The 26,628-nt window shown below is 45.0% G+C and overlaps 1 protein-coding gene across 2 annotated transcripts in view; it reads right to left on the minus strand.

Moving 5' to 3' along the window:
- Positions 1-26,628, minus strand: part of trappc8 (trafficking protein particle complex subunit 8) — a 193,443-nt gene that overhangs the window by 41,165 nt on the left and 125,650 nt on the right. For both annotated transcript variants that reach the window (XM_085992266.1, XM_085992265.1), the window contains 4 exons: positions 25,300-25,429; positions 24,339-24,470; positions 22,214-22,368; positions 13,793-14,235 (listed from right to left, as the gene is read on the minus strand). In XM_085992266.1, the coding sequence (XP_085848392.1) occupies positions 13,793-14,235; positions 22,214-22,368; positions 24,339-24,470; positions 25,300-25,429 (860 nt within the window). The remainder of the gene's footprint in view (positions 1-13,792; positions 14,236-22,213; positions 22,369-24,338; positions 24,471-25,299; positions 25,430-26,628) is intronic.

The raw sequence follows: 26,628 nt of genomic DNA on the forward strand, positions 1-26,628 counted from the left end.
GGCTTACACACGCGGGAAGCCCCTGACCTGAATTTCTGGGCCATGGCATTTGGTCCCCTCATCCAAATCATGGATATAGATTGTGAATAGCTGAGGCCCAAAGCACTGATCCTTGCGGTACACCCCACTAGTTACAGCCTGCCAACCTGAAAATGACTCGTTTATTCCTACACTCTGTTTTCTGTCCGTTAACCAATCCTCAATCCATGCTAGTATATTACCCTGAATCCCACAAGCGCTAATTTTGTTTAATAACCTTGAGTGGCACCTTATCGAATGCCTTCTGAAAATCCAAATACACCACATCCACTTGTTCCCCCTTATCTATTCTGCTAGCTACGGCCTCAAAAAACTAAGATTCAGACCAAACGCAGATTGGGTGATCGCTTTGCAGAACACCTCCGTTCATTCCGTAAGCGTGACCGAGTTTCCGGTCGCCTATCACTTTAATTCGCCGCTCCACTCCCACTCTGATCTCTCGGTCCTCGGCCTCTTACACTGTTCCAATAAAGCTCAACGTAAACTCGAGGAACAGCACCTCATCTTTCAATTAGGCACTTTACAGCCTTCTGGATTCAACATCGAGTTCAACAATTTCAGACCATAACCTCGGCCCCTATTTTTTCACATGGCAGCTGTTGATGATTCTGCCATTCCCATTTACACCTCATCCAGACCCATCTTTTGTTTCTTTACTTGTCCCATTACCATCTCCTTGTGCTTTGTACAATCATCCCTTTTGTCATTTAATCTCTCCTGCCTTCCATCCCATCACGGACCTTCCTTTCCTTCTTTCCTCCTCCCCTTTCCCTGCCCTTGATTAAAATCTGTTCCATCTCTAACATTTTCCAGTTCTGATGAAGGGTCATTGACCTGAAACGTTAACTCTGTTTCTCTCTCCACAGATGCTGCCTGACCTGCTGAGTATTTCCAGCATTTTCTGTTTTTATTGTCTTAAAAACTAAATTCATCAGCAAATTAACTTCAGCAATAAAATAATGCACATGTCTACCGGGAAATCAGTAAAAGAGTTGGCATTATCTCAACTCAATCACACAAGTTTCTAATTTCATCCACTTATCTGACCACAATCTTGAAAGAAAGTCTTGCATTTATACAGCGCCTTTCACGACCACCAGGCATCCCAAAGTGCTTTACAGCCAATGAAGTACTTAGTAAAGTGTAGTCATTGTTGTAATATAGGAAACGCGGCAGCCAATTTGCATACAGCAAGATCCCACAAACACCAATGCGATAATGACCAGATAATCTGTTTTAGTGATGTTGGTTGAGGGATAAATATTGGCCAGGATACCGGGGAGAACTCCCCTGCTCTTCTTCAAAATAGTGGCCGTGGGATCTTTTAACGTCTCATTCTAAAGACAGCACCTCAGACAGTGCAGCACTCACTCAGCCCTGCACTGGGAGTGTCAGCCTAGATTTTGTGCTCAAGTCTCTGGAGTGGGACTTGAACCCACAACCTTCTGACTCAGAGGCGAGGGTGCTGCCCACTGAGCCACGGCTGACACATCTTGCAAGCATTGTTGGGTTTGGAAGCTGCGACAGAAGACTGCAAGGCTGCCAATGTAATATCTCTGTTCAGGAAGAGAGAGACATATAAAATCGCATAATGATAGGCCAGTCACTCCAACATCAATAGCGGGTGAGCTTCCATAATAAAGGATAACATTAACAGGTCACTTGAAGAGTCGTGCGTGCATCAAGGACAGCCTGTCATCTGTAAAAGGCAAGCTGCATCCAACAAATAAAGTCTTTGAGGAAATAAGTACATTAACAAAGGGAAAAGAAAAAACAAATACTGTGGATGCTGGAAATCTGAAATAAAAACAGAAAATGCTGGAAATACTCAGGTCAGGCAGCATCTGTGGAGAGAGAAACAGAGTTAACGTTTCAGTTCAATGACCTTTCATCAGAATCATCGACCTGAAATGTTAACTTGGTTTCTCTCTCTCTCTCAAAACATATGCTGCTTGACCTGCCGAGTGTTTCCAGTATTTTCTGTTGTTAATAATAAAGGAAATGCATTGGACGTTAAGAACATAAGAAATAGGAGCAGGAGTAGGCCATACGGCCGCTCGAGCCTGCTCCGCCGTTCAATAAGATCATGGCTGATCTTCGACCTCAACTCCACTTCCCCGCCCAATCCCCAGGTTCACAGAGTCTAAAAATCTATCGATCTCAGCCTTGAATATACTCCATGACTGAGCATCCACAGCCCTCTGGGGAAGAGAATGCCAAAGATTCACCACCCTCCGAATGAAGAAATTCATCATCTCAGTCTTAAATGGCCGACCCCTTATCCTGAGACTGTGCCCCCTAGTTCTAGACTCTCCAGCCAGGGGAAAACAACCTCTCAGCATCTACCCTGTCAAGCCCTGTAAGAATCTGATATGTTTCAACGAGATCACCTCTCATGCTTCTAAACTCGAGTGTAAAAGCCCATTCTACTCACTCTCTCATAGGACAATCCTCTCAATATGAGAGTAAGCTAGCAGTGAACATAAAAACTGACTGTAAAAGCTTTTATAGATATGTGAAGAGAAAAAGATTGGTGAAGTCAAGCGTAGGTCCCTTACAGTCAGAATCAAGGGAATTTATAATGGGGAAACAAGGAAATGGCAGACCAACTAAATACATACTTTGGTTCTGTCTTCACAAAGGAGGACACAAATAACCTCCCAGAGATGTCAGGGAACATAGGGTCTGATGAAAGGGAGGAACTGAAAGAATCAGTATTTGTAGGGAAATGGTGTTAGGAAAATTGATGGGACTGAAGGCCAATAAATCCCCAGGGCTTGATGGTCTACATCCCAGGGTACTTAAGGAAGTGGCCCTAGAGATAGTAGATGCGTTGCTGGTCATCTTCCAGAACTCGATAGACTCTGGAACAGTACCCATGGATTGGAGGGTAGCTAATGTTACCCCACTATTCAAAAAAGGTGGTAGAGAAAAAGCAGGGAATTATAGACCGGTAAGCCTGACATTGGTAGTGGGGAAAATGCTAGAGTCCATTATAAAAGATGTAATAGCAGAGCACTTGGAAAGCAGTGACAGGATCGGACAAAGTCAACATGGATTTACAAAAGGTAAATCATGCTTGACTAATCTACTGGAATTTTTTGAGGATGTAACTGGTAAAATAGATAAGGGAGAACCAGTGGATGTGGTGTATCTGGACTTTCAGAAGGCTTTCGATAAGGTCCCACATAAGAGATTAGCGTGCAAAATTAAGGCACATGGGATTGGGGGCAAGGTATTGACTTGGATAGAGAACTGGTTGGCGGACAGAAAGCAAAGAGTTGGAATAAACGGGTCGTTTTCCGAGTGGCAGGCAGTGACTAGTGGGGTACCGCAAGGATCGGTCCTAGGACCCCAGCTGTTCACAATATATATTAATGATCTGGACGAGGGAATTGGATGTAATATCTCCAAATTTGCAGACGACACAAAGCTGGGTGGGAGGGTAAGCTGTGAGGAGGATGTTGTGAAACTCCAGTACGATTTGGACATGTTGGGTGATTGGGCAGAAACATGGCAAATGCACTATAATGTGGATAAATGTGAGGTTATCCACTTTGGTGGCAAAAACAGGAAGGCAGATTATTATTTGAATGGCAATAGATTGGGAGAAGGGGAAGTGCAAAGAGACCTGGGTGTTATTGTGCACCAGTCGCTGAAGGTAAGCATGCAGGTGCAGCAGGCGGTTAAGAAGGCAAGTACAAAGTCAGTACAAAGAAGGTTCACTCGGTTAATCCCGGGGATGAGGGGATGGACATATGAGGAGAGGTTGAGTAGATTGGGACTCTACTCATTGGAGTTCAGAAGAATGAGAGGCGATCTTATTGAAACATATAAGATTGTGAAGGGGTTGGATCGGGTGGATGCGGGAAAGATGTTCCCGATGATGGGTGAAACTAGAACTAGGGGGCATAGTCTTAGAATAAGGGTCTGCTCTTTCAAAACTGAGATGAGGAGGAACTACTTCACTCAGGAGGGTGGTAGGTCCATGGAATATGCTGCCCCAAAAAACTGTAGAAGCTACATCATTACATAAATTTAAAACAAAGAGACAGTTTCCTAGAAGTAAAGGGAATTAAGGGTTACGGGGAGCGGGCAGGAATTTGGACACGAGTCTAGGTTCGGATCGGTCATGGCCCTGTGGGTAGCGGAGCGGGCCCAGGGGCCGTGTAGCCTGATCCTGTTCCTATTTCGTGTGTCTAATTCTGTTAGATTCAGGAGATGGTTCTGTGATAGTGGATTGGCGGTTAGGATCAGATCAGCCATGATCTTATTGAATGGCGGAGCAGGCTCGAGGGGCCGATTGGCCTACTCCTGCTCCTATTTCTTATGTTCAAATGGTATGTTGGCCTTCGTAGCAAGAGGGTTCGAGTACAGGAACAAAGATGTCTTGCTACAGTTGTACAGGGCCTTGGTGAGACCACACCTTGAGTATTGTGTGCAGTTTTGGTCACCTTACCTGAGGAAGGACGTTCTTGCCATGGAGGGAGTGCAGCGAAGATTCACCAGGCTGATACCTGGGATGGCAGGAATGACGTATGAGGAGAGATTGTGTCGATTGGGCTTATACTCACTGGAGTTTAGAAGATTGAGAGGGGATCTCATCGAAACCTATAAAATTCTGTCAGGTCTGGACAGACTAGATGCAGGAAGGATGTTTATGATGGCCGGGGAGTCCAGAACCAGGGGTCATAGTCTAAGGATAAGGGGTAAGCCATTTAGGACTGAAATGAGGAGGAATTTCTTCACCCAGAGAGTGGTGAACCTGTGGAATTCTCTGCCAGAGGGCGGTGGAGGCCAGTTCATTAAATATATTCAAGAAAGAGTTGGATATATTTCTTGAGGCTAAAGGGATCTGGGGAGAAGGCAGGGACAGGGTACTGAATTTGGATGATCAGCCATGATCTCATTGAATGGCGGAGCAGGCTCGAAGGGCTGGATGGCCTACTCCTGCTCCTATCTTTATGTTTCAATCTAGGTGAACCTTCGTTGCACCGCCTCTAAGGCAAGTATATCCCTCCTTAGATAAGGAGAACAAAACTGTGCACAGTGCTCCAGGTGTGATCTCACCAAAGCCCTGTACAATTGTAGCAAGACCTCCTTACTCTTGTACTCCAATCCCCTTTGCCATAAAGGCCAACATGCCATTTGCCTTCCTAACCGCTTGCTGTACCTGCATGCTAACTACAGGAAACTGTGCGCTATCCGGCACCGACGGGACCGCGCTGTTGCCGTTCCCTAAAAACTGCCGGACAAACCAGCGTTAATGTTGAAGCATTTCAGCTCCGTATCTGGCAACAAACACTGTTGCTTAGCAACAGCTTCTAAACAGTCGGCTGTACCTTGGAAGTGTCTCTGTCGCTTAGCAACAGCTTCAGAGAGACTTTGCAGAGCCTGACTGTTGGGGGAAAAAAAGCCAGGCGAAGAAAAAAAACCTAACAAAACAGCTCCTGATTTTTGCCGGTGGCTCGAGCTTGCCGGACATTTAGCCTCCGGATAACACAAAGTTTCCTGTATGTTTCCTGTACAAGGACACCCAAACCTCTCGGAACACCAACATTGAACAGTTTCTCACCATTTAAAAAATACTGTTTTTCTATAATTCCTACCAAAGTGAATAACCTCACGTTTTCAGTATTGTGTATATGGATTTCCATTTAGTAAGGTGCTACTTTAGAGACTTGATAAAATTAACTCGCATGGTATTAAATAGAGAGTATTAAAATACAGAAACAAATGGCACCGAGCCACATAAGGAGAAATTAGGGCAGGTGACCAAAAGCTTGGTCAAATAGGTAGGTTTTAAGAAGCGTCTTAAAGGAGGAAAGAGAGGTAACAAGGCGGAGAGGTTTAGGCAGGGAATTCCAGAGCTTAGGGCCTAGGCAACTGAAGGCACAGCCACCAATGGTTGAGCGATTATAATCAGGGATGCTCAAGAGGGCAGAATTAGAGGAGCGCAGATATCTCGGGGGGTTGTGGGGCTGAAGGAGATTACAGAGATAGGGAGGGGAAGAGGCCATGGAGAGATTTGAAAACAAGGATGAGAATTTTGAAATCGAGGCGCTGCTTAACCGGGAGCCAATGTAGGTCAGCGAGCACAGGGGTGATGGGTGAACAGGACTTGGTGCAAGTTAGGACACAGGCAGCCGAGTTTTGGATGACCTCAAGTTTACGTAGGCTGGAAAGTGGGAGGCCAGCCAGGAGTGTGTTGGAATAGTCAAGTCTAGAGGTAACAAAGGCATGGATGAGGGTTTCAGCAGCGGATGAGCTGAGGCAAGGGCGGAGAGGGGCGATGACACGGAGGTGGAAATAGGCGGTCTTAGTTATGCTGTGGATGTGTGGTCGGAAGCTCATTTCAGGGTCAAATATGCCACCAAGGTTGCGAACAGTGTGGTTCAGCCTCAGACAGATGTTAAGGAGAGGGAGTAGCAGTGGTTTAATGGATGCTTCTCATATTAGAGTGGTGTAAACAGTAGCGTCTCCAAGGAATCAGTGTTAGGACCATTTATTGCTTTATATCCATGTCTAAACTCGTGTATATTATTTCTATATGCATGTACTGTATATGCAATATAAATGATCTGGACTCGAGTGCAAGGGGCAGAATAGCAATTTGCAGGGAACAAAAATAGGGGCGAAGGTTAACTGTGAAGACTGTAAATGACTTCATAAAGAAATGGGCAGTTTGTAGTTTGGGCAGTTTGATGTCAATTAAAATTTGAACTTGAAGATTGAGACCATCCATTCAGCTGCCTCCCGCTTTCCGTTCCGCCCAAGCCAAGACCTCCCCCCCCAGCCCTGATCTCACATCCTTCTCTAGTTTCTTGATCTCTCATGGCCTCCGAGGGCGTCTTGCCCACGAGACCCACTTCCCGTCTTGATCCCATTCCCAATAAACCACTGACCACTCCATTTCCCTTCCTGGCCCTCGACCTTGCTGACCCTACAAATGGCTCTTTCCCTTCAAGTCCCATCACTCTCCCTTTCAAAAAAATCCATCATCATTCACCTACTCAAAAAACCCACTGTTGACCCCCGCCCCACCCCCCACGTCCTTGCAAACTACCACCCAACGCGTTGCATTTCATAACAGACCATCACCTTGTTCAACACAAAAATCAGACAGTTAATTCTTTGCAAAGTATAAATTACACTCAATTTAAATTGGTTTTCTTAAAACAAGGCTTTATGAACTAGGCGCAGGGATCTTTTAACAACTTGTATTTATATAGCGCCTTTAACGTAGTCTAACGTCCCAAGGCGTTTCACAGGAGTGTTAACAAACAAAGTTTGACAACGAGCCCCACAGATATTAGGACAGATGAGGATTTAAGCAGCATCTTAAAAGGAGAAGTGTGAGGGAGAGCAAGGTAGAGCGGCCGAGGGGTTTAGGAAGGGAATTCCAGAGCTTAGGGCCTCAGCAGGAGGAGGCATGGCCGCCAATTGTGATGAAACTTGGGGATGCTCACAGAACCAGAATTGGAGGAGCGCAGAGATCTCGGAGGGTTGTAGGGCTGGAGGAGATTATTGATGAGGTGGTGCGAAGCCATGCGGGGATTTGAAAACAAAGATAAGAATTTCAAAATTTTAACCAGATAATTGAAGAATGCTTTGCAGTGCGTAATTCTGAAGTACACACTGCCATCTTCAATCTTTGCAACAGTTGCCCGCCTCTGTCCCTACTGCTGCCGAGACTAGTGGGAAGGATAGAGGAGCAAATCTGCAGGGAAATTACAGAGAGAGGTGCAAGAACTATAGAGCAGTGATAATGGGGGACTTCAATTATCCCAATATAGACTGGGATCGTAACCGTGCAAAGGAGAGAGAGGAGAAAGAATTTTTGAAGTGTGTTCAAGAGAACTTTCTTGATCAGTAAGTTTCTGGCCCAACGAGGAAGGAGGCATTGCTGGATCTAGTTCTGGGGAATGAGCTGGGCCAAGTGGAGCAAGTGTCAGTAGGGGAACATTTAAGGAACAGCGATCATAGTAGCATATGGTTTAGATTAGCTATGGAAAAGGACTGGGAGCAATCTAGAGTAAGAATACTTAATTGGAGGAAGGCCAATTTCAGTGGGTTGAAAACAGATCTGGCCCAGGTAAATTGGAATCAAAGATTAGCAGGCAAAACCGTAATCAAGCAATGGGCTGCCTTTAAAGAGGAGATGGTTCAGGTACAGTCGAGGTACATTCCCACGAGGGGGAAAGGTTGGGCAACCAAAGTCAGAGCTCCCTGGATGACGAAAGAGATAGAGGGTAAGATGAAGCAGAAAAAGAGCGTGTATAACAGATGTCAGGTTGAGAATACCAGAGAGAATCAGGCTGAATATAGAAAGTTCAGAGAGGAAGTGAAAAAAGAAATAAGAGGGGCAAAGAGAGAGTATGAGAATAGATTGGCAGCTAACATAAAAGGGAATCCAAAAGTCTCCTATAGGTATATAAATAGTAAACAGTAAGGAGGGGTGGAGCCAATTAGGGACCAAAAAGGAGACCTATGCATGGAGGCAGAGGGTATGGCAGAGGCACTAAATGAATACTTTGCATCTGTCTTCACCAAGGAAGAAGTCGCTACCAAAGTTATAGTGAAAGAGGAGGTAGAGGAGATACTGGATGAGATAAAAATTGATGGAGGTACGAGAAAGGCTAGCTGTACTTAAGTAGATAAGTCACCAGGACCAGATGGGATGCATCGTAGGATGCGGAAGGAAGGCAAGATGGAAATTGCGGAGGTACTGGCCATAATCTTCCAAACCTCCTCAGATATAGGAGTGGTGCCAGAGGACTGGAGAATTGCAAATGTTACACACTTGTTCAAAAAAAAGGTGTAAAGATAAACCCAGCAACTACAGGTCAGTCAGTTTAACCTTGGCAGTGGGGAAGCTTTTGGAAACGATAACCAGGGACAAAATTAACAGTCACTTGGACAAGTGTGGATTAATTAAGGAGAGCCAGCACGGATTTGTTAAAGGCAAATCATGATTAACCAACTTGATCGAGTTTTTTGATGAGGTAACAGAGGGGGTTGATGAGGGCATGTAGATGTGGTGTACATGGATTTCCAAAAGGCGTTTGATAAAGTGACACATAATAGGCTTGCCAACAAAGTTGAAGCCCATGGAATAAAAGGGACAGTGGCAGCATGGATATGAAATTGGCTAAGTGACAGGAAACAGTCGTGGTGAACGGTTGTTTTCGGACTGGATGAAGGTATACAGTGGTGTTCCCCAGGGGTCAGTACCAGGACCACTGCTTTTCTTGATATATATTAATGACTTGGACTTGGATGTACAGGGCACAATTTCAAAATTTGCAGATGAAACAAAACTTAGAAGTATAGTGAACAGTGAGGAGGATATTGATAGACTTCAGGACGACAGACAGGCTGGTGGAATGGGCGGGCATGTGGCAGATGAAGTTTAACGCAGAGAAAGTGTGAAGTGATACATTCTGGTAGGAAGAACGAGGAGAGGCAGTATAAACTAAAGGGTACAATCCTAAAGGGGGTGCATGAACAGAGAGACCCGGGGGTATATGTGCACAAATCGTTGAAGGTGGCAGGGCAGAAAGCGGTTAAAAAAGCAGATGGGATACTGGGCTTTATAAATAGAGGCATAGAGTACAAAAGCAAGGAAGTTATGATGGACCTTTACAAAACACTAGTTTGGCCTCAACTGGAGAATTGTGTCCAATTCTGGGCACCACACTTTAGGAAGGATGTGAACGTCTTAGAGGGTGCAGAAAAGCTTTACGAGAATGGTTCCAGGGATGAGGGACTTCAGTTACATGGATAGACTAACTGGGGTTCTTCTCCTTAGGCTAGCGAAGGCGGAGAGGAGATCTGATACAGGTGTTCAAAATCGTGAGGGGTCTGGACAGAGTACAGAGAGAGAAACTGTTCCCACTGGCTGAAGGGTCAAGAACCAGAGGTCACAGATTTAAGGTGATTGGCAAAAGGACCAAAGGCGACATGAGTAAAAGCTTTTTTCTGCAGCACGTGATTAGGATCTGGAATGCACTGGTTGCAGGGGTGGTGGAGGCAGACTCAATCGTGGCGTTCAAAAGGGCATTGTATAAGTACCTGAAGGAAAAAAATTTGCAGGGCTACGGGGAAAGGGACTAGCTGAAGTGCTCTTGCAGAGAGCCGGCACGGGCTCGATGGGCTGAGTGGCCGCCTCCTGTGCTGTAATCATTCTATGATTCTATAATTCTAATCTATGCAGTTATTGCCCCGCAGCCCCATTTTTCTAATGCGCTTCTAGCTGACATCCTCACTCCCACCTTTCCAGTCTGGAATCCATTCATAATGCCGTTACCCATATTCTTACCAACTGAAAGCTGTGCACTTCCATTAACCAATCCTTACTGGGTTCTGTGCCCAAAATAATCCATCCACAACCTCACCCCATTCGACCTCAGTGGCTTCCTCAGCTTTATATCCCTGATCACATCCTTCCTTCCCGACACTAGCCCTACTCCTACCTTCCCATCCTGTCTGCTCCATCAGCCGATTTCAATCCTTCCAAATCCTTCTACCGTACCATCTCCCCACCTGCTTATCGAAGAAAGGATATACCTGCCATAGAGGGAGTGCAGCGAAGGTTCACCAGACTGATTCCTGGGATGGCAAGACTGTCGTATGAGGAGAGATTGGGTCGACTAGGCCTGTATTCACTAGAGTTCAGAAGAATGAGAGGGGATCTCACTGAAACGTATAAAATTCTAACAGGGCTAGACAGACTGGATGCAGGGAGGATGTTTCCCCTGGCTTTGGGGGGGGGGGGGGGGGGGGGGTCTAGAACGAGGGGTCACAGTCTCAGGATATGGGGTAGGACATTTAGGACTGGGATGAGGGGAAATTTCTTCACTCAGAGGGTGGTGAACCTGTGGAATTCTCTACCACAGAAGGCTGTGGAGGCCAAGTCGCTGAATATATTTAAGATAGATAGATTTCTAGACACAAAAGGCATCAAGGGGTATGGGGAGAGAGCAGGAATATGGTATTGAGATAGAGGATCAGCCATGACCATGTTGAATGGCGGAGCAGGCTCGAAGGGCCGAATGGCCAACTCTTGCTCCTATTTTTCTATGTTTCTATGCTTACAAATACAAAAATGTTCTCTTCAACTGTTCTTAACTCCATTTTACCTATGCTTTCCCCCAAACCCTTGGTACCCAATTAATTCTGCTCCCAGACATCCTTCCAATGTGAGATGTGGTATAGATGTGCAAGTTGCTTTATTTCTGTTAGGTTTATTAAAAACTGAAGGATCCCTATCCAGACCTGTGAAAGCATCTGTTTCTATAGCCTCGGCACGAAAATACTGATGTATTTCTCTTACTTTTAATGAAGCTCGACATGGGAAACTGCTAGATTAATTAAACCTGTACAGTATGTCACCTTCACAACCAGACTATTTGTACAAGTCACCGAATGGAAACACATACTTGTGTCACAATGAAATTTGTTTTAATGCTCAATACCAATATATTTCCCAGTTTCTTGGGCTGATCATGTTCATATTTGCAGTGTCTTAAAGTCCCGTTCACCCATCTCCCCTGTGCTCGCTAACCTACATTGGCTCCTGGTTAGGCAACTCATCAATTTTAAAATCCATCCATGGCCTCGCCCCTTCCCATCTCTGTAACCTCCTCCAGCCCCACAACCCCGCTCACCCCCCGCAAGATATCTGCGCTCCTCTAATTCTGCCCTCGAGGATCCCGGATTATAAATCGCTCAACCATTGGCGGCCGTGCCTCTTGTTGCCTAGGCCCTAAGCTCTGGAATTCCCTCCCTAAACCTCTCCTCCTTAAAGATGCTCCTTAAAACCTATCTGACCAAGCTTTTGGTCACCTGCCCTAATTTATCATTATGTGGCTCTGTCAAATTTTTTATCTTAAAATACTCCTGTGCAGCACCTTGGGACGTTTTACTACGTTAAAAGCGCTATATCAATACAAGTTGTTGTTGTTGTTAAAGGCACTGTAGAAGTACAAGTTGTTGTTGAAAAATAATTGCCCCAGTATGTTGCTTTTAAAAAATGACAAATCTAGGGACCACTAGTACAGTGGCTACAGCGCTCATTCCAAGCAAGGAGAGAGATTCGGCAAGTAACCCACAGTCACTGCAGGTTAAACTTGATCAGTTTTAAGCTCTTCCAACCTCACAGCAAGTTTATCCTACTCGTTTCTTATGTTATTAGATTTTTGGACTCACGGGGAATCAAGGGATACGGGGATCATGCAAGAAGGTGGAGTTGAGGTCGATGATCAGCCATGATCTTATTGAATGGCGGAGCAGGCTCGAGGGGCCGTATAGCCGACTCCTGCTCCTATTCCTTATGTTCTCACCCAATGAGTAGCTAAGTGAACAACAGCCTGCATTTATATAGCGCCTTTAACGTCCCAAGGCACAGACCACGGTGATCACAGATTCGGTTCCCCCATCGGTAGAGTTAGCCGAGAGTGTTTGCATTACAATTGGCCCCAGCACTTGTAGGTTAGGCGGTGGAAAAGCAGCAAGGATTGCAGCTTATGATTGGCACCCAGTGCGGGTAGTTTGCCAGTGTACACGTCAGCCGAGGATAGGATCCTGCTTGGCTATGGTAAATAATAGTCAGCCGTGGCTCAGTGGGTAGCACTCTCGCCTCTGAGTCAGAAGGTTCTGGGTTCAAGTCACACTCCAGAGACTCGAGCGCAAAAATCTAGGCTGACACTCCAGTGCAGTGCTGAGGGAGCGCTGCACGATCGGAGGTGCTGTCTTTCAGATGTAACGTTAAACCGAGGCCCCGTCTGCGCGCTCAGGTGGACGTAAGGGATCCTATGCCACTATTTCGAAGAAGAGCAGGGGGAGTTCTCCCCGGTGTCCTGTCCAATATTTATCCCTCAACCAACATCGCTAAAAAACAGATTATCTGGTCATTATCACGTTGCTGTTTGTGGGAGCTTGCTGTGCGCAAATTGGCTGCCGCGTTTCCCACATTACAACAGTGACTACACTTCAAAAAGTACTTCATTGGCTGTAAAACGTGTTGGGATGTCCGGTGGTCGTGAAAGGCGCTATAGAAATGCAAGTTTTTTTTTATAGCCTGCGTACACTTATCCAAGGCTCACAGATAAAGGGCATCAACTGGAGGGAAACCAGCATCTGTGGAATCATCCCCAAAAATCAGGAGATGAAATTAGAAAATTTGGTTAATCGCAAGAGTCCATTGGATGAAAAATGGAAGAAAAAAAAATGAATCTCGAGACAAAAGTTTAAAATAAAAGGAAGTCTTGCATTTATACAGCGCTTATCACAACCACCAGACGTCCCAAAGCGCTTCACAACCAATGAAGTACTTTTGAAGTGTAGTCACTGTTGGTTGAGGGATAAATATTGGCCAGGACACCAGGAATAACTCCCCTGCTCTTCTTCGAAGTAGTGGTCGTGGGATCTTTTGCGTCCACCTGAGAGAGCAGGCGGGCCTCGGTTTAACGTCCCATCTGAAAGACAGCACCTCTGACAGTGCAGCACTCCCTCAGTACTGCACTGGAGTGTCAGCCTAGATTTTTGTGCTCAAGTCTCTGGAGTGAGACTTGAACCCACAACCTCCTGACTCAGAGGCGAGGGCGCTACCCACTGAGATAGACTCATACAATTTTACACTCACTGTGCATATAAAAACATAAATTTTTAACTCCCATTTCAAACTGATTCATAAACAAGTGAAATGTGACATTACAGGCCAAATCAAACCAGATATAAAAGCACCACCTACCTCAATTTTGAATGTGGCTTTGTACTCTCATAATAAAATAAAAAGTTTATCTCATGAACTCCTTCTTCGTCTGGTCCACGCAGCCACATGGGTAGCTGCACCGAAGCCCCAGGTAATAACACAGAGTCAGGGAGCGGTACATCAATCACCCAAAGCGGGTTGCCAGAGCCCATGCCAAAGTCTGCTGGGGAAACCAACGATGTCATAGCTGAAGACCCGCACGTGCTGTCGCTCACAACAGTCTTGTAGGCGCTGCAGTTTTCAGAAGCTGTCGGACTCAACGGCGTCAACACCGCAGTTTTACTCCCAAAGGAAAAGAAGTCTGGGTCTTTGCACACAACTCTCAATCCAGTAAGCGGGCACTGGCTCACGTTCACAAACTCCACATACGTCTTTCTAATTTCCCCACAAAGTAGTCCAGTGGGAAAGTTAATGAAAAATACCTGCACAAAAAAAAAACTATAAATATATATTTACTCTCAAAATTGAATCCAATATGCACATGTATCTGTTCTGGCCTAGAAAATACAGAACAATCGATACCTATGAAAACTGCATGCTTTCATTTAGATCAACTGCACAGAGTTCTGGTCACCACATTCCAGGAAAGATGTGACTGCCCTAGAGAGGGTACAGAGGAGATTTACAAGGATGTTGCAAGGATTGGAGAATTATAGCTATAAAGGAAAGATTGGATAGTCATTTTCTTTGGAATAAAGGAGGCCGAGGGGATTTAATTGCAGTGTATAAAATTACGAGGGGCCTAGATAGAGTGGACAGGAAGGACCTCTAACCCTTAGCATAGGTCAATAACCAGGGGGCATAGATTTAAAGTAATTGGTAGCAGGATTAGAGGGGAGTTGAGGAGATCTTTTTTCACCCAGAGGGTGGTGGGGGTCTGGAACTCACTGCCTGAAAGGGTGGGAGAGGCAGAAACCCTCATCACATTTAAAAAGTACTTGGATATGCACTTGAAGTGCCGTAACCTACAGGGCTACGGACCAAGAGCTGGAAAGTGGGATTAGGCTATAGCTCTTTTTCGGCCGGCACAGACACGACGGGCCGAATGGCCGCTTTCTGTGCCGTAAACTTCTATGATTCTATCAAGGGAATCAGAAGATACTGACAATAACCTACAGGAAAATACTATGTGCATTGGAACTCCCAAGAACAAACTTTACTAGCTCCTGCACTGGTTAAAACATATTGAATTTTTCTCATCTTCGAAATTGCACTCGTCAAATGTTATGTTTTTTTCAAAATTGATGTCATTGCAGGTTAGAATGAAAGTGACGATTCTGTGCCAACGACAGCTTTTATTACTTTTCCGTAACATCCCGCTGGGGCTTGCACAAGAAATAAAGGTTCATGTCCACTGGGATAGTTCCGAATTATTACGACAGAGATAAACTACAGTACATTGAAGGCTAGTTCCACAGACAGTGTCAAATTGTTGCCGAGACAGAGATTTGAAAGGTGATATACCTATCACAATAAAATTGATATACCTATCAATTCATCCAATGAAAAGCGACGAGTTAAGAAAGTAACTACAGGTTTTTATTGGCTAAATAACAGAGCCCACCCTCGTGGGTGATCGGATCCAACAAGGAGGAATACCAGCCAGTCGACCACCTTTATACCTGGGCAGGTAGGTGGAGCCATGGGCGGAGTCAGCAGTGGTCAGCCCAGGTATAACAGCGTGACAAGAGGCGACCTCGTATAGTGATACAACAGTGTGAACAGTGAGAACGATATAACAGTGATAACTATAGTGTAACGATAAAAGTGGTTTACCACAAAAGGCACCGCACAAATTAGCTCTGCTTTAACCGTTAAAATCCCACTTCTCTATTACTCCCAATGCGGAAAGTAAAACAAATGTTCAAATTTATTGTTCCTTAATTTACCAGCTGGACAACACCGTAAAAGTACTGTACAAAAAAGTAAAAATAAAATAATTACATAGTATTTGAGCACTCCACAAAATTACTTTGTTTTGAAGTATAGTGACCAATGTCCCCGTTAAGCAGCCGCGCAGCTGTCTGGAGGTCCCGCACAAGCCGCCTGCCGGCTTTACAATGGGGAAAAACCCCGCTTGCGCAGCCCCTTAAAGGGACCGTGCACCCAAAAAAATGAGGGAACACTGGCAGTGACTGTTACTGGGTAAGCACCTGATCTACATCAGATCATTTCTTTACGGTGTCAGCACGTTAGTTTCAGTTCCACAAGCTAACAAATCTGGACCTTTACAGTCAACTTTCGATTGAGTGAACTAAACAAAATCACAAGAGGAGTTAAAAGATTTGATCTCATCTTTCTGAACACCAACCCTACACTCTTCCCATCTCGCCTTTTCTTAAAGAGTTCAACGCCCCGGCCTCAATCACACTTCCTGGCAACCTGTTTCAAGGAGGAGTTGGATATATTTCTTAATGCTAAAAAGAGATCAAGGGATATGGAGAGAAGGCAGGGACAGGCTACTGAGTTTGGATGATCAGCCATGATCTCATTGAATGGCGGAGCAGGCACGAGGGGTCGTATGGCTCCTAATTCTTACTATCTTAGGTTCTTATGATGGCTTTTTTGGTCAGAGAACCTGGGTGTTGGAAAAATGGCCTATGGACTTGAGAAAGAAAAGTTGTAGAATTTATTAGCATTCTCTTGAGATTCTCTGCCAAAGGCGGCAGTAGAGGCCAATTCATTAAATATATTCAAGAAGGAGTTGGATATATTTCTTAATGCTAAAGGGATCAAGGGATATGGGGAGAAGGCAGGGACAGGGTACTGAATTTGGATGATCAGCCATGATCTCATTGAATGGCAGAGCAGGCTCGAGGGGCTGAATGGCCTACTCCTGCTCCTATCTTCTATGTTTCTATGTTCCAGCTACTGCTTATATTCTGTGCAAAAAGACAGAGACTTCAGGCCGTCCCAAAGCTCTTTACAGCCAATGAAGTAACTTTGCAGTGTAGTCACTGTTGTAATGTAGGAAATGCGGCAGCCAATTGAGCACAGCAAGATCCCACAAACAGCAATGTGATACTGACCAGATAATCTGTTTATGTTGGTTGAGGAATAAATATTGGCCAGAACACCGGGGATAACTCCCCTGATCATCTTCGAAATAGTGGCCGTGGGATCTTTTACGTCCACCCGAGAGCAGAGGGGGCCTCGGTTTAACGTCTCATCCGAAAAGACGGCACCTCCCACGTTACAACAGTGATTACACTCCCAAAACTGGCTGTAAAGCGCTTTGAGACGTCCGGTGGTCGTGAAAGGTGCTACAGAAATATACGTCTCTTTCTTTCTCCAATAGTGCACCACTCCCTCAGTACTGCACTGGAGTGTCCACCTAGATTTGTGCTCCAGTCTCTAGAGTGGGACTTGAACCCACAACCTTCTGACTCAGAGGCGAAGGTGCTACCAACTGAACCACAGTGTAAGAAATTTATTATTTCATATCCCCGAACCAGCATTCCTTTATCCTGCTTCCTTAGAAAGTATTGTTCCAGGTTTACCTTCTCTAACCTGTTGAAAGGCTGAAGAGGCCCAAGTCATCCAGTCATTTGTTATTTTCAAATTTTTAAAAAATTGTTCAAACAAATATCAGAAAGAACAGTGAAGTCCATTAGTAAAAGGACAGTTAAAAATGAAGTGGGTATCGGAGAGTAGAGGGTTGCCGACTTGTAGGTGATGACTAAAAAAAATGGCCAAGTACTCTGCATTGGTCTTCACTAAAGTGAAGGAAATGGGAGGGGAGGTGAAGTCTAAAGTGAGTTAGTTTACATGGGATATACGGCACAGAAACAGGCCATTCGGCCCAACCAGTCCATGCCGGCGTTTATGCTCCACTCGAGCCTCCTCTCGTCTTTCCGCATCTAACTCTCAGCATAACCCTCTATTCCCTTCTCCCTCATATGCTTATCTAACCTCCCCTTAAATGCATCTATACTATTCACTTCAACCACTCCCTGTGGTAGCGAGTTCCACATTCTCACCACTCTCTGGGTGAAGAAGTTTCTTCTAAATTCCCTATTTGATTTCTTGGTGACTACCTTATATTGATGATGACTTCTAGTTTTGCTCTTCCCCACAAGTGAAAACACACTCTGTATCTAATCTATCAAAACCTTTCATGATTTTATCGACCTCTATGAGGTCACCCCCCAGCCTTCTCTTTTCAAGAGAAAAGAGACCCAGCCTGTTCATCCTTTCTTGTGTATACCCTCGTATTTCTGGTATCATCCTTGTAACTCTTCTCTGCACCCTCTCCAGTGCCTCTAAATCCTTTTTATCAGATGAGTGATACAGAAAATTTCAGAGAAGTTTCAGGGGAGCAAGGGATATGGCGATCAAGCAGGAAAGGAGTTGAGGTCCAAGATCAGCCATGATCTTACTGAATGGTGGAGTAGGCGCGAAGGGCCAAATGGCCGACTCCTGCTCCTATTTCTTATCCAAGTTATTTAGGTTAAAGAAAGACCAAGCACAAGGGTCAGAGGAAGCAGAGGGGGAAAAAAATTGCTGAAGCACTAAAAATTATTTTTCAGGGCTGAATTGAGTGTAGATATGTGCCGGAGGAATGGAGAGTGGCCAAGCCCGTACCCATCTTTAGAAATGGAGACCGAGCTAATCTTGGTAATTACAGGCCAGTTAGGGAATGTCTTTAGTAAGAATGTATCTACATGAAAATAAAATAGAAATAGTCAACACTGATGTAAAAAGTGACAATTGTGATTGACAAATTGGTATATATCAATGATTTAGACTTCAATGTAGGAGGCATGATTAAGAAGTTTGCAGATGATACAAAAATTGGCTGTGTGGTTGATAATGAAGAAGAAAGCTGTAGACTGCAGGAAGATATCAATGGACTGGTCCGGTGGGCAGAAAAGTGGCAAATGGAATTCAATCTGGAGAAGTGTGAGGTAATGCATTTGGGGAGGGCTAACAAGGCAAGGGAATAAACAATAAGGACACTGAGAAGTGCAGAGGATCAGAGGGACCTTGGAGTGCACATCCACAGATCCCTGAAGGTAGCAGGCCAGGTAGATAAGATGGTTAAGAAGGCATACAAGATACTTGCCTTTCTTAGTCAAGGCATAGAATACAGGAGCAGGGAGGCTATGCTTGAACTGTATAAAACACTAGTTAGGTCACAGCTAGAATACTGCATACAGTTCTGGTCACCACATTACAGGAAGGATGTGATTGCACTAGAGAGGGTGCAGAGATGTATGAGGATGTTGCCAGGACTGGAGAATTTTAGCTATGAGGAAAGATTGGATAGGCTGGGGTTGTTTTCTTTGGAGCAGAGGAGGCCGAGGGGAGACTTGATTGAGGTGTATAAAATTATGAGGGGCCTAGATAGAGTGGATAGGAAGGGCCCATTTCCCTTAGCAGAGAGGTCAGTAACCAGGAGGCGTGGATTTAAAGTAATTGGTAGAAGGATTAGAGGGGAGTTAAGAGGAAATGTTTTCACCCAGGAGGGTGGTGGGGGTCTGGAACTCTCTGCCTGAAAGGGTGGGAGAGACAGAAACCCTCATCGCATTTAAAAAGTACTTGGATATGCACGGAGCAAGAGCTGGAAAGTGGGATTAGGCTGGAAAGTGGGATTAGGCTGGAGAGCTCTTTTTCCGGCCGGCACAGACACGACGGACCTCCTTCTGTGCTGTAAATTTCTATGATTCTATAAACCTCTCAGAATTCTTTGAGATAACGGATGGGGGAAATGCAGGTACTGCGCATGGATATTAGGAAAGCCTTTGACAAGGTGGCAGCTTACTAGAGAAGATTGAAGTGTATGGAATTAGTGGGAGGATAGCAAAGTGGATTAAAAATTGGTTAGAAGGGAGAAAACAGAAAGGAGGAGTTAAGGGCAGTTTCTCAGAGTAGTTGGAACTGGGTAGTGATGTTCCTCAGGGTTCAGTTCCGGCCCACTTCTGCTCACCGTGTTTATCAATGATTAGGATATAGACCCGAGGGAGTGGTGTATTGACATGAAAATAGGAGATGTAGTTAATTCTTCAGAAGACCGAAGGAAGTTGCAGAGAGGCGTTGACAAAATGGGGGTATGGGCTAAAAATGGCAGATGGAATTCAGCCTCAGCAAGTGTGAGGAGATGCATTTTGGTAAAAACAAACAACAGCAGCAATTATACTCTGAACGGAAGTAGGCTTGGTGCTGTGGAAGAGCACAGGGAGTTTGGGGTACCGGTTCTACATCACTGCTGAGTCAATATCCTGGATATCCACACCTTGCATCATTGTGAGAGCGCCATCATAAGGACTGCAGAAATTCAAGGAGAAGGCTCACACCCAGCTTCTCAGGGCAACTGGGGATGGGCAATAAATATGATCTTGCCAGCCTCGCCCATATCCCAAGGACAAATTAAGAAAAACAAGTCCAGGTGCATTATTTGATGTGGCTCTTTCCGCCCCCACCCCATCAATCTGGATTTCCCCCGCTCTTGAGTTCTACTCCTTCTGAAGTTATATTGAATGCCATTTGTTAGGTTAATTTCATACAGGTGCTCTTCTATCTTGTCTCTGATTATTGATTTAATCAGTTTTCTAATTATTGAGGTCAGGATGAAGGGTCTGCAGTTGCCAGGTTAAGACTCTGTTGTCTTTCTTGAATATGGGAAGTACATTTGCCAGTTTCCGGTTTGTCAGATGCTCCCCAGAGCTCACCGACTCTCTCAAACTGGCCGAGTTCTTGGCAAACACCCTCCAGGCTGTCGAAGCACCCTCTAGTATTGTTCAACCACCCCAAGGAGACTTGATGATTTTCAACCTCCAATCTATTTTGGAGCTTCTACTTCACTAATGTCACGTGCACACATGGGCAGGAGACGTTGGATTGTGTATTAGCATCGTCCCTGGCAAAATCGCCAAAGACGCAGTCATTTAGCATATTAATTATCTCCTGTTCATCTTCATGTTCTACTGCACAAGGTATTGCAATTGTGGGGGACAGGCTTGATGGACCAGAGGGTCTTTACCTGTCCGACAATGTTTGTATGTTCATATGGGTCCCTTTAGGTGTTGATTTCCTCCCCGACTACCCTCGGGGTATGTTACAGTATTGGATGACATTTTTGTGTCACTTTCCAGTTTTCTCTTGGCAACCGTTCTCTTTTTTGACCTTCTGTATTAAACAGTCGACAGCCCAGTGGTTGCAATAGCAAGGCACCTAAACTTGAACTACCATTAAACGACTTTTTATGTAAAATACTTCACCCACAATTTAAAAAAAAACCCAGAAACTAGCTAACCTCAAAATTACTGCAGCACTCCCAGAACTTTAACTGTGAAGCGCGTTGGGGCGTCCAAAGGTCGTGAAAGGCGCTATATAAATGCAAGGCTTGCTTTCTTTCTTATAACCGTGAATAAGTTCAGACTTAACTCCACTATGTTCAAAAAAAGTCTCCGACAGACTTCTCCCAGATGGGGCCATCGTGGCATCTCTCAATACACACAGCCCAAAACCAATCGAAATGAGAACGACCGCAATTTTACTGGGCTTGTAGGAATAAAGGAATAAACTTCCAATGTACAAATCAAAATTAACTTCAGGTGGTCAAAATTGAGATTCTGGAGTTTTTCCATTTTCCTTCACTCACTTTGCCGCCGTGTGGCAGGTCACAGAGAACTCCGTTCACAAAGCAGCAAATTCTGTTCCAGACACCAGTCTCATTTGCCAATTAAGGTTTGGCTTTGAAAAGTAGGCCCCAGGACGTGCTCTACGGCCAGACTACCAGTGATCAATGCTACCTGTAATTTTTTTTTGGGGGGGGGGGGGGGTGCCGTGCGGCCCATTCAACAGTCCGCGCATGCGCAGTTTTTTTTCCCAATTAAATCGCCGGCTCACCGGCTGCGCGGGAGCCCTGGAGCGGTGTGCAGCCACGCAGCTTCAAGGGAACATTGCCAATGCTGCGACCTATTTGGATACATTTCCAAATTCCTTAAAACTAAAAGGAAAAAATAATATTCAATCAGTTAGGATCTGGAATGCACTGCCTGAGGGTGGTGGTGGAGGCAGATTCAATCGTGGTTTTCAAAAAAAGGGAGCTGGATAAGTACCTGAAGGAAAAAAATTTGCAGGCTACGGGGAAAGGGCGGGGGAGTGGGACTAGCTGAAGTGCTCTTGCAGAGAGCCGGCACGGGCTCGACGGGCCACCTTCTGTGCCATAACCATGCTATGATTCGAACCATTAAAAGTGTGTGTATCCACGTTTCAAATCCATACATTTTAAAAAAAACAATATTTGAATATTTCAATGCAATTTTGCACAATAGATTTCCAGTTGCATAATATAAGTCAAAGTACTAGAAAACGTGGTAGAATAATGTTCTGCTTCTGAAGCTAACAATATCAGCTTTGGGATTTTAAATTATTAACGCCTTGATGGATCTTTACCTCTAACAAGGGCATTGCCTCGGTGATGATGGGATCTAGCCGGCGATCTGATCCATACTTGACAGAAGTTTTCTCCTCTTTAGTGTTATTGAGTCTGGGCCCCTGGATCTCCAAGTCTTGCCGTCCTCTTACCGATAGCCCATGAGGTACCTTACCTGAAACAAAGTTGTTTTAAGGGGGAAAATGATTATGAAGGTTTAGGGAAAACAATGGCACTCATCATCTACAATTTAGTGGTTGACTCGTTTCAACACACTTAAATATACAAAAACATTTTCTTTACATGCAAATAATCACAGAATCATACAGCACAGGAGGCCGCCATTTGGCCCACCGTGCCTGTGCCGGCTCTTTGAAGGAGCTCTCCCATTAGTCCCGCTCCCCCCTGCTCTTTCCCCATAGCCCTACAAATTTTTCCTTTTCAAGTAGCCGTTGCTCAGTGGGTAGCACCCTCGCCCGAGTCAGAAGGTTGTGGGTTCAAGTCCCACTCCAGAGACTCGAGCACAGAAATCTAGGCTGACACTCCAGTGCAGTACTGAGGGAGCGCTGCACTGTCGGAGGTGCCGTCTTTCGGATGAGACGTTAAACCGAGGCCCCGTCTACCCTCTCAGGTGGGCGCAAAAGATCCCATGGCCACTATTTTGAAGAGGAGCAGGGGAACTCTCCCTGGTGTCCTGGGGCCAATATTTATCCCTCAATCAACATCACTAAAACAGATTATCTGGTCTTTATCACATTGCTGTTTGTGGGACCTGACTGTGCGCAGATTGGCTGCCGCATTTCCTCCATTACAACAGTGACTACACTTCAGAAAGTAATTCATTGGCTGTAAAGTGTTTTGGAATGTCTAGTAGTCGTGAAGGACGCTATAGAAATGCAAGACTTTCTTTTTTCTTTTATGTCCAAGAGCAGGGGAGTGGGACTAATTGGAAAGAGCCGGCACAGGCACAATAGGCCGAATGGCCTCCTTCTGCGCTGTGTGATTCGATGAAAGGTTCTGAAACAAGTTGGTTGAAGAATCAAACTAAATATTTGATGATCAGATGCCACATTATTTAAAAGACAGTATTTATGGATGCATTGCAGGTCAGGTAGGCTAAAAATAAAGCATAACTAGTTAGTTCATCTGCTCAGCAATTTGGATCCACAACTGATAATTTGTTCAATTTCTGCAATCATCTTGAATCTGATAAAGAATAAACTACAGGAAACTTTGTGCTATCCGGCACCCACGGGACCGAGCTGCTGCCGTTGCCTAAAAAGTGCCGTACTCTCCAGAGTTAATGTTGAGAGATACGGAGATTCTTATCTCCGTATTTGACAACAAACACTGTTGCTTAGCAACAGCTTCTAAACACTCGGGTGTGGCCCTAAAGCTCTGTAGCTGAAGCTGTTGCTACAGCTACAGACCTTGCACAGCTTGACTGTTCAAACAAAGCAAAAAAAACAAAGAATAAAAAACGGCTGCTGATTTTTGCCGGTGGCTCCAGATTGCCGGATAGTTCACCTCCGGATAGCACAAAGTTTCCTGTATAGTGTATTCTTCAGTGTGCCAGTGGTGGAGGGAGTGAATGTTTAAGGTGGTGGATGGGGTGCCAATCAAGCGGGCTGTTTTGTCCTGGATGGTTTTGAGCTTCATGAGTGTTGTTGGAGCTGCACTCATCCAGGCAAGTGGAGAGTATTCCATCACACTCCTGACTTGTGCCTTGTAGATGGTGGAAAGGCTTTGGGAAGTCAGGAGGTGAGACACTCGCAGCAGAATACCCAGCCTCTGACCTGCTCTTGTTGCCACAGTATTTAGGTGGTTGGTCCAGTTAAGTTTCTGGTCAATGGTGACCCCCAGGATATTGATGGTAGGGGATTCGGCGATGGTAATGCCGTCGAATGTCAAGGGGCGGTGGTTAGACTCTCGCTTGTTGGGGATAAACTCTTCAGTTGGCGAAGGAGAAAAGGCGAGGAGTGCATGGGGTTGGTGGTTAGACTTTTTGTTGGAGATGGTCATTGCCTGGCACTTGTGTGGCGTGAATGTTGGAGAGCGACGAGTGGAAAAGACCGTGCCACCAATATAAACCACTTTCAGCCCAGCACATCACATCCACCCTGCACCCGCCCGCCCCCAACTGACCTTCTGTCCAGCTTAGCCCATGGAAGTACTCCAGTTGATCTGTGGAGCTGGCCTGATGGTGGAGACTGTGAGGAGTCTGCGGTTTGCTTCCAGATTTTCCTGAGTAGAGGTTGCTGACATTGAGGCAACTGGCTGCGAGAACAGGTTTAATAGGGGAAAAAAAAAAGCACAAAAAAAATTAACAATCTTTACAAATACAAAATAAAGAGAAATGGCTGTAAATACTCAGCAGGTCAAGCAGCATCTGTGGAACAAGAAACAGAGTTAACGTTTCAGATCGAAGAACTTCATCGACTTGAAGCGTTAACTCTGTTTCTCACTCCACAGGCGCTGCCTGACCTGCTGAGTATTTCCAGCACTGTGTTTTTATCTGAGACTTCCAGCATTGGCAGTACAGGTAGACTACCTTTTATCCGAACTTCCGAAAACCGAAACCCTCTAAAAACCGAAGGTTTTTTCGTTCAGCGTAAGTCGTGCGCACGACATGACCAGAGTGGTGCACGACCCCGACCCCTGCCGACGACCCCCCGCGGACCCCCCCCCCCCCCCCCCCGCCGACCTCCACCCCCCCCGGCCAACCCACCCCCGACAAATTTCCCAGTCTTATAAAATACCTTCCGAAATCCGAAACACGGCTGGTCCCGAGGTTTTCGGATAAAGGATAGTCTACCTGTACTTGGCTTTACAAATACAACGTGCTTTCAAAACAAATTTTGCTTATCCATAATGTAGTTTTTTTTTTATTTTGATCATTCCCTCAGACAGCTATTTTCTACATTTAACGCTACCATCTCTCCAAAATAACCACAATTAAGGAAAATAAATTTTGGGGGGGGGGAGTTTAAAAGAGCTTGCCTGCATGACATACAAGCATATTGCGCATTAATATTTGTGCACTTCAATTTGCATTTTAAAGACTCAACCAAAAACGTGCACAGTTCCAAAAGGCAGATGTTCTCACCTGCTCCCTGCATTCCAGGACTAGAGTCTATTCCATCTTGCGTAGGAGCGGATTGTACAGTGCTAAGGTTATATACAACTCCAAGAATGTGCAGCTCTCCTGTCTGACGAGGGAGCAGTTTTAATCGTGCCTAAAGAAATAAAGGCACAAGTTACTTCCAAAAATATTCTTTATCTATAGTGTGATGGCACAAACATTTTCAATGGTTCCCTTAAAATACAAACAAAATGCTTCCAAGGTTAATGAATGCTTTAAGCAATATTTAAAAACATGCAAGGTATTTGTAAAGTCCAATTTTTCCTGGAGATCTGTTTCTAACTCTTGCCATCACCAAGACCATTGGTTTACAATAACTGAATGAGCCAAGCTAAATTTTTTTTTTTTTTTTTTTTTTTAAACCTGTGTTTTAAGGAGTCACATTTTTTGTGTTGCTGATACTGTAATGTTGTACAACAGTGACATTCTCACCCCGAGCCAGAAGGTTGTGGGTTCAAGACCCACCCACGAGCCTTGAGCCGAGGGAGTGCTACATTGCAAGGAACCATCTTTTGAATAAGACATTGAACCAAGGCCATATCTGACTGTCCAGCTGGATGTAAAAGGTCCTGTGGCACTTTTTCCCTCCCACTAACAGTGGGGAATTTTCCAGTGTCCAAGCCAAAATTCACCCCTCAAATCACCAAAAACAGATTAACCAGTCATTCATCACACTGCTGTTTGTGGGACATGGCTGTGTGCAAACTGGCTGCCATGTTTCCCGACAGGACAATAGTGACCATACTACGAAAAAAAGTAACTAATTCCTTCTCAAGTACAACAAAGGCACTTTTACCTTAAGGGAGTGCCAGTAAGAGTAGACACACAATTATCCTATGCCAATTTGCACGTGGCTCAGGTAGTAATCCATAGTGGTACAGGGAGCCATTCAAGTAGGGGGAGCAAAAAGAAATGTGGTAGTGGACAGTATAGTTAGGGGAATAGATACTGTCCTCTACAGTCAAGCGCGCGAGTCCCGAAGGTTGTAAAATACATCTCCTCTGGGCTGGAGAGGAACTTAGAGTGGGAGGGGAAAGATTCAATTGTCATGGTCCATGTAGGTACCAACGACATAGGTAGGACAAAGAGGTTCTGCTGAGGGAGTATGAGCAGCTAGGGGCTAAATTAAAAAGTAGAACCACAAAGGTAATAATCTCTGGATCACTACTTGAGCCACGTGCAAATTGGCATGGGTAAATAAGATCAGAGAGATGAACGAGTGGCTCAGAGATTGGTGTGGGAGAAATGGGTTTCGATTCCTGGAGCACTGGCACCAGTACTGGGGTAAGAGGG

This window comes from Somniosus microcephalus, chromosome 7 (genome assembly GCF_052327205.1).
Source record: "Somniosus microcephalus isolate GS21.2 chromosome 7, FLI_Smic_1.0, whole genome shotgun sequence".
NCBI classification, from domain to species: Eukaryota; Metazoa; Chordata; class Chondrichthyes; order Squaliformes; family Somniosidae; genus Somniosus; species Somniosus microcephalus.